Source organism: Eutrigla gurnardus, assembly GCF_963514095.1.
Source record: "Eutrigla gurnardus genome assembly, chromosome: 13".
NCBI classification, from domain to species: domain Eukaryota; kingdom Metazoa; phylum Chordata; class Actinopteri; order Perciformes; family Triglidae; genus Eutrigla; species Eutrigla gurnardus.
Window position 1 is genome coordinate 11,874,608 of NC_139936.1, and position 9,133 is coordinate 11,883,740.

The 9,133-nt window shown below is 41.8% G+C and overlaps 1 protein-coding gene across 1 annotated transcript; it reads right to left on the reverse strand.

The window, feature by feature from the left end:
- Positions 1-5,391: 5,391 nt before the first annotated feature.
- On the reverse strand, positions 5,392-8,823 carry selenop (selenoprotein P). The gene is made up of 5 exons (XM_084024715.1): positions 8,695-8,823; positions 7,953-8,183; positions 7,345-7,557; positions 7,139-7,256; positions 5,392-7,008 (listed from the first exon to the last, which is right to left on the reverse strand). The coding sequence occupies exons 2-5, from the start codon at positions 8,153-8,155 to the stop codon at positions 6,724-6,726; spliced, it is 819 nt and encodes a 272-aa protein (XP_083880841.1). The 5' UTR covers positions 8,156-8,183; positions 8,695-8,823; the 3' UTR covers positions 5,392-6,723.
- Positions 8,824-9,133: the final 310 nt, after the last annotated feature.

Sequence of the window (9,133 nt, forward strand, 5' to 3'; positions counted from 1 at the left end):
GTTGATCGGGGCGAGTGCTGCGAGACTTCGAGTTCCAAGTTCAGGTTTTATCGCGTGGCTTTGGCCAGACATCCTGTATCAGACGTAGTATATCTTTATAAATGGATTCCAAGTCACTTTGCTCCTTTACTTTTCTTAGAATAACCAAATGTAGAGTAATCAAATTTAGGAGATAAATGTTGCTCAATCATTATTAGTCTCTTTAGCTTGTAGTGTAAGTTGCCAGTGGTTCATCGACAATGCAAGATTTTTTTTATAATAGGTGGCAACGAGCACCTTTTGTCAAGGTTTCAGTCCCCTCATTCATTTTCATCCTATGAATTCTCAGCATAAAGACACGGCAGCATCGTATAATACAATGTATACAAAAAGCCATCAAAGGCTAAGGCTAATAGAGGTTGTGCGATGGTTTTTGTGATGGAGCAAGACAATTACGGTTCATTACGTCCATGAATGAGTTGGAAGCATTGTTGGTGAACGACGTCGATGCAGCCTCCGAATGAGCACATGGCATAACAACCAAACAACCACGCAACGAAAACATGTCCTGCCTTTCAATTGTGTGACTCCGGATTCAAGATCTGGAAAAGCTGGCTAAGAAGATATCAGTATTTTTGGATCAGACAATCCCACAATGGAGAGAAAAAAGCAGAGCCATAAAATGACAATTTTTAAAAGAAACTGTGAATGTGATAGACGTGTACCATTTCTCTCTTTCTGTCCATCTGTCTGTGTTCTGTTGTCGCTGCCTGGTGCTGATGATACCAGCAATTCAATGCTGTTGCAGAAATGTCTTAATATATTTACTAGTGCTGTAAAATTACAAGTATATATTTTTTATGTCATTAATGTTACTAATCACTATATACTGCTGCTCGGTACATGTATTTTTTTCCCCTGCATTCAGCCTTAGTGTGGTCGGGGAGGGAGGGGGGCATTCAAGAGTGCAACAGTCCGGGTGTCCTGTGAATGTTTTGGTGATGAAACCTGCAAATTGGATGATATCTGTTGCCTGGGAGAAATGGGAAGATTTAACTCAGTTATCCAGATGTAACACAGTCACCTAGCGATGATCACGCAACCTTCACCCATCCAAACATCCCAACAAGGCTCTCCGTGTACATGAAGGAAGATCCGGTTAGCGGCAGAAAGCACTGCTGAGGTTCTGTTTCAGTTGCACCGTGGTGATTGTGAATGTGTGCAAACTGGAATATGCAAGGGAATCACGAGTAAAAGTAACAACAACAACAACAACAAAACAAGTTTAATCACTGAAAGTCTTTTTGTAAAAGGTTACAGCGAGGAAGATAAACCGGGAGTTGATTTCTTCTTCTTTTTTTTCTTCTTCAAGCTTATTGTACAGGTGTTTACTACATTGTGTCTGCAAATGTTTTTTTTGCCAGTGCACAATGAGCTCATTCTTAGTGTAAAGTTTGCAACTGTTATTCAAAGCTTATAAATGTTGACAGACACTTTAGAGCAAGCACTTTGAACACACACACATTTATATATAGATATAGATATATATTCTGGACTAAATCAAGTCTATGAACGACCCATTATTATGAAACAGCACGACGGAGTTGTTGTTTTTTGTTCAGCACAATAATCAGACAATGAGGAACCTTCAGTATTGATAATATTTTTTATCCAACAGAGTTTATGGGATATATTTTACACTACCAGATTGATTGAATAATGTACTGTAATGGAGTATTTAATGTGTGCTATAAGATTTGTGGATATATAGAGCAGATAGATATAGTATTTTATGAAGTCATATCAAAATATAGGCAGACTAGTCAAGCTGTAAATCTACGTCCTGCTACGTGATTTCAGCATTTTTTTTTTATAATGATGTGTTCTGGGCTCCAGTTTCTTGTTTTTTTTTTTTTTTTGCATCGGTTCAAGGTTTGACTTTTGTCGCTCTCTTAAGCAAGTCTCTTCTACATATCTTTTGCGCTGGAATTTGTGCTGGTTGTAATGTTGAGCCTGACATTTTTCAGTGCGTGAGGGAAAAAAAGTGCAATTCTTGACTTGAGTACAGCAGCTGGCTTTTTATGACAGTTTTCAGTGGCTCCACTCCATATTTCTGTCCGTGTGTTATTTATTTGTCCGCGTCGAGCCCTCGGATCACCCCACCACATTATCTGACCGCCGCAAACTGGTGTGTGTGTGCACTGTTGTTCTCCCGACGTGTGTCATCCAGACTGGAAATATCCTACTTTTTTCAGAATTGGAACCAGCCGCGAGTGGGAAAAAACACTATCATTTGCTGATTTGCAACGGCTTCATTAATTGATCTTACATTGCTCGATATACTTGCAGACCCCGTTGACCTTGGAGCCACTGTCCTGGTTGGCTGCAGTTTTACTCAAGGCCAAGAAATGTGTTGATCTTTGATGATTTATATTCTATATTGTTCTCTTACCTATTGAGCCTTTCTGGTGTTGTATGTGTGATCAATAAGCTTTCAACAAGTTACAATAAATGTATATACAGCATCTAAATCATCTTGTGCATGTTTTGTTTTTATTGTTGTCAACAGGTGTCCGCAAAAAATCATTTAAACTGGGATGTTTAAAAGTCAGAGGTGTCCCTGTTCTCATATCTCACAGGTGCTTAATTCTACCATTCTACGTTAGGACCTAAATTAAAATACTACGCACTATCAGGGGTTAAGAGTCCGTCCTTTGGAAGGTATATTCAGCAGACACAATGTGCTTTCGTCTATTTTTGTTTTATGCAATGTGTGCAAATCATTTTATTATTGATTTACTTGTATTAAGCCAGAATGGTCCTGTAGAGATTTAAACCTAAATGGGTCCTGATTGCAGCATTAAAGATTCACACAAGTACATAAAAGCACTTTCACATAAGCAAATGCATAAATCCATTTTTTTTTAATCTTCCATGCTTAAAATAAGCTACTTCCAGATTACTTTACAGGATTTTTTTTCCAGATGACATAACGGCTCTTTCATTTTTTTCAAAGAAACAAGCTGATATTTGGCTGTGATGGTTGTTTGGTACAGTAGTTTATTCTTGAAGTCCCCGCCTGTTAAATATGTCATTAGAATGAGGGTGAAACCCAGTATTTAATTAAACCTTCTAATGTTAGTGTTGGAAAAGCAAAAAGTAACTCAAACAAATGATAGCTCACTGGGTTATCCAGATCAGCTTACTGATTGTAATGTAGAAAAGGCTCAATTTAAAATGCAACTCGCCTGACACAAAGACCTGCTTCACTCTCTGCCAACGGGTACATGAAATGCACCTGAGCGGCCTGCTGCACAGTGCTCAGATCAGTACACAGGGACAAAGAGGTGAAGAAAACGAGCAGCCCGCTGTGCTCTGAGAGTACAAATGCAAACAGATTTGTGTGCCTGAGTTAGAGGGAAATAGAAAATTGTGTGCGTCTGTTTGTGTTGGTTGTAAGGGTGGAGAATGCGTAGGGTCACTCCGTGCGTATGAATGAGTTCACAAGTGTGCTATTCTTTCTCTCGCTGCTGGAGTAAGTGGAGAGGAAACGGCTGCAGAAACTGTTGTGCAAATGGGAGGCGGGGGAGGAGGGGGGGGGGACATATCAGACAATTAAGTCAGAGGCTGTGTATTGCACTGCTCTGTGTGGGGCTGATTGAATCAGGGAGACAGCCACTCACAGCTCTTCGTCTCAGGACATTGCAGGTAATTACCCATAAGTCACTGTTCCCCTGTATTGGATCTTAGGCCCAATTACGCCCACACAGGCAGTCCACCTAGGCCTCATTTATTACCTCCGGTTGCTTGTTGACCTTTTCAGACACACAGTCAGACAGGCAATTCAGATTCATTGCGCTGAGCAGAGGGTGTCGCACCCCAAGTCTTGCAGACAATTTCACAGGTTTAGTACGCTGTATTGTTATATAAAGGCAACTTAAGATGCTTCTTGGCAGATTTGTAAACACTACATGTTAAAGTCTGGCTGAAATTAAATTGTTTTTTTAAGCATTTTAGATCATCACCTATTTAACACTATATGCTCATCTTTTTATATTAAATCCAATCTCTTTTCTTTCTGCAAAACAAAATATGACGCATGCTTACATCAGCTAGTACAGAATTCAACTGATATTATCATGACATCAATCAATCCGCAGCAGCACAGAGCTAGAGAGGGTCGAGAGCTAATCTTCTGAATTATCAAATCAAATTCCTCCCGACGTTATGTCACACCTGCCTAATCAAATATGTCACATTTTAGAAGCCAGATACCCTTGAATTGCCGTTTCAGCTTGACTTTAACAAGCAACACAAACAAACTGACAAATGTACTTATTGTAAGTCACTTTGGATCGAAGCATCTGCTAAATGCCCTAAATGTAAATGTTCTCATGACAATAGAATAAAACCTATTTAGTACACTCCACTTTTTACATTTTAAATTAGTTAAACGTAAACCTTTTTTTGAAATGATGAGAGCTCGCTTTCATCACCTCGACTACAAATATTTCATATAAAAGTCAGCATAGTGTGAATCACTGGAATTTCACTTGTAAGTGTTTGTATATTTGTATAGAGGAAACTGGGGAAAGACGGCTGATATGCACGATCCTGGAAAACGTTAAAACTAATTCATCAGAATGAAAATGTCTGAAAATGAGTGTGGTAAGCCAATATGAGGCCAGTAAGGAGGACAAGCTCCAGCAAACTCACCAGTTAGCTGTGTGGTTTATTGCGTGGACCTTCATTGCCATCTGCTGGGCATTTGAATAGCACCCTTTATATAAATAAAAACAGTTTTTAGTGAAAACTTTTTTATCTACTGAATAGCATAAGGAACATAGAGACATCTTTCTACTGGATATAAATGGCATGCTGGCGACCCTTGTAAAGACTAGAAATGTACAAGTATTAGGATAATACGATCCCTCTGCTGTGTTGAAGTCACATGGGTCCAACTTCTCAGGCACGTGCAAGATAGCTGCCAAATACCGCCAAGAGTCACTGCCAAGAGTCACTGCCCCCCCCCCCCCAAAAAATCTTCTCACACAGCAGATTTCAATAACGGTATGCCTAAATATAGACATTCACGGTCAACCTTTATGTCTTTACTTCAAGAGAAGACACTACGGGTGAATAGAATAAACATTTTAGGTAATAGATATCACGATGAATCTTTCCCAGTAGTTTTTTTTTTTTTTATCAGGAGGATTATTTTCTATATCACAAGTTTTTGAAATGTTATGTTTAAATATGGAAATGAGGCATTATCAGAACAATTCACACCTGGATGTGAAAAAACACATTATTAAAGCAAAAAAGCCCAAAATATCCAAATTGACGAGTGCATGTAAAACCATATTTTTTCCCCGCCTATATTGTCTCCCCTTCACAAGAACACACACAATCTCAAAAAGTAACTCAACCATCTTTATTCAACTCTCACTTTCCATGTTTGACAGCCTTGACACAATACAGTTCTCTGTGCAAGCATCAGGTTTTCAGGGTGACTGTTGTCTTCCCGCAGAAGCCATCATTAAGTACAGAGTGTATTCCAACCGTTCACTGCTTCACTCTCATTTTCCCCTCTGGTCTTTTCTCAACAAAAGAGTCTTTTTTTTTTTTTTTCAAGAAAGCAAATCTAGATAAAGCAAAGGAATGCTCAGCATGCATTATTTAAAATGTGTGGTAAAAGATACACCTGATATATGTTCAAGCGTGATTTATGGTTACTGCCATTTTCATGTGCTCAAGGACAATAGCATGCACTGCAGACTGGTATACATTTTAGGTTTGCTTTTAAATGTTTTAAGGATTGTTTTCTCAGTAACGGGTCAGTGCTTTCAGGTTTCTTCATTGACTACAAACTTGGATTTCTGGTAATTACCTAACCCGCACAATCTGATGTTTTTTGCAGATTCTATGTCGTTTTTTCTTCTGTTCTTTCAGATATCCTTTGATACTGAACCTTTGTGTTTATCATGCTCCTAGACTACCCTCTCCTCTCTCTCCTGCCTGACTTCATACAGACGCCACTAGAGCGTAGTTTCTGCGCCTGGGTTCATAAAGGATGGAGGGAGCAAAATGGAGGAGGCGTTTATGAGCATGACAACCACTTTCACTCCTAAGAAAGGATGAGAGCAACCCCTCTGACAGACATGTGGAGACAAGTTGAACATGGCATACGCTTCTTAAGGCGGATCAAATTATTTGCATAATGTGCCGAATGTGTTGCATGCTGCAAATGCATGCTTTGCTTGATTTGATCTTTATCAGTTTAATGTTGGACTCATGTTCATCTTTCCCCACATGCATCCTGTCAGGGATCGCCCTGCCCCTTTCCCAGGGTAATACTTGTTGGTAAAAAAGAGCACACGGCCCCCCGGTGTTTCTGGATGGTATTAATGTGAGGCTGATATCAGAGGCAGCTTACAGCTGCTCTCATCCTCAGCTTCCACCTGGGGGTCAGGCTCACGGGGCTGGCTGAGGCTGCTGTCAGTCAGCAGGGGGCGAGCGTCACTGTCAGGTCTCCCTGACGTCATTGCCCGTCAGGCTGTGTCACTGTCAGGAGGCGGGCAGCGCCTCGTCACAGTGTCACAGACCGACCGGCTGCTCACTCCCTGCGTCGCCGAACAGCCTGCGTCAGTGTCAGCATCAGCTGGCCTTAGGAGAGGCGTCGTTGTCAGAGCCTGCTGTCCACTGTCAGCTGTACTTTGACTTTCACCGCGCCGTCTCTTGCACTCAGGGGCTCGCGGGGGCCTCCTTTACCATGTGCTGCGCGTGCATTGCCTGCTCAATTTGGCCTAAATCGAATTGATGCTGTTGGCCATCGTGGTTTCCATGGTGATGCCCATGGTTGTGATCATGGCCACGGGGGTGAATGCCGTGGCCCTCCCCGTGGTGGCCATGACCATGGCCATGACCATGGCCATGACCATGATGGTGACCGTGCCCAGGGCCGTCCTCTACAGCAGGGTTAGCGGTTGTATCTGCTATCCCTGTGCACACCTCTGGTGTCTCGGTGCCCTGTGGAGAAATTAAGAGAAGATGAATTCAAATAATTCAGTGTATGAACTTATATTTGACATGTGTTACCAAGATAACATCTAAGGACTTATTCTTGTTTAAATGCATGTATCATCTTGAAGGCCTATACCGTGCTTGTGCATTCCACACATATGTTTTTGCAGTAGGTATCTTTGATGGCACCCTCCACATGGCCTTGTCCGATGATGGTGTACGGAAGAGAAAGGTGGTGGGTGAGACGGCCACACCTGGAATAAGGGATGGCAACACACGGTGAGGAAGAGGAAAAAGAGACTTTATAAAATGTGAATGAACTAGCCACTCCAGGTGACAGACCTGTCATAAATGAGAAAGTCATCTTTGTCTCCTCCCAGTGCCTGCCAGACATCGGGCTGTTGCTCTTCCTGTTTGTACAGTGTGATGTTCTCTGACAGCCTCTGTGCCAGCATGGGGTGCAGCCGCTGTGCTTGCTCTCCCTGCTGGTTGACAACCATGTAGACCACATCTTTCAGACCCTGACCTTCCAGCTTCTGGTGCAGGCCGTCCATTCTGCTCGGACGGGGGGAAATCAGAGTTTAAAGATGAGTTGCAGAGTAGCAGAGTTGTTGATAAAGCTTCCCCGCGTAGTTTGCGAAACAAGCACTATTGTATTTGATATTTGGTTGTTTAGCATCTACTTATTAATATATCTTTACTGTGGAACTAATATGGGATTATCTTATCTTATTTTAACAGGATGCACTTCATCAACAGCACCATAATAATTAACCAGCACTGTTAAAATTTAATTTAATCTAATCTAATACCGTTAGTGTTACACTTTCTGACTAAACAAGTCAGTGTGGATTTCATGCTTTGCCACACACTTAGGGCTCCTGTGGTGATACAGTGTAAATACTCAGGAGGTCAAGGTGCACATTAGCTAAGACTCGATGGGCACATACCTGGAAGCCTGCACCAAGCAGAATAATCAGCTGGCCTGTAAAAGAGCCACCACCGTCACCCGGCCCATCGCCCCCGTCATTGGCTCCGCCTCCCCTATCTTCCAGGATGGAGGCAGCTGACAGCGAGGCCCGCCCCCATCACTCTCTGCACCGCCCCCATGGAGCAGGCAGAGAGTGATGAGCAGGCTGAGGCACGCCCACATCCCCGTGGTGCCTCCTCACTGCCCAAATCTGATGAGCACAGACAGAGAAGGGATAGTTGTGGGGGGAGGGAGAAGTTCGGGAAGGGGTGAAAGAGGAGAAAAAAAGGGAGCAGACAAACAAAAGTGATTGCACAAAAGTTCAGAGGAAGGTTACCAAAAAAAAAAAAACTGAGATAGCCAAAGAAAATGGCAAATCGAGGAATGAGCAATGCAGTTTCATGCAAGGTTCCCAAATCAGTGCTTGTGTTTCTATACAGATTTAAGCATAGATACACTGTAAATACAAATGAACTATGCAGTTGTAGTGGAAGCATGGTTGAGTGCATAAAGGTCAACACTTCTGCATGCAGAAATCTTACATAATGTAAACATTAACAACACACCACATACACATTCCTTACACTTGTCCTGTCTCTTAGCATTTATAAAATATGTTTTATCTTAACTGTAAAAGGGAACACGAATGGATGCATTTTGCTTCCTTTGTATTTATTGTATTTAATGGAATGTGATCAAATGTAATGAATTCTGTCACTTACCCTTTGGTTAAAAAAAAGTCTGTCTCTCTGCTCAGCTCTGCGTTGCTGCAACTCCTTGAACAAAAACAAGTCTCTTCCTCCACTGCTCCCCCCTTTTATACTCTGCCTGTTGTTTTCTATCTGGGGGTAGGGCAAAGTTCAGCCCCAGCTGTATGCTGATGCCTACACTTTTAAAAAAGTCTCATGATGCATGCCTGATATCCCCTTGTTGACAGGATGTGAACATTTTCCCTTTAATGGGAAAAGTTTCGAAGCAACTGGCAGTTTGACAAATTCCTTCAAGACAGCAGTGTGAGGAATAGGAATAGTTGCTGCTATATGACGGTGATAGTGATACCCAGAGATAGCGCATGCCTTTGCCTTGTAAATCAAACTGAATGCTTTTTAGGTCGTGTATATTATGAGTTTAAGAACATGGAAGAACATTGTGCAATTCTTG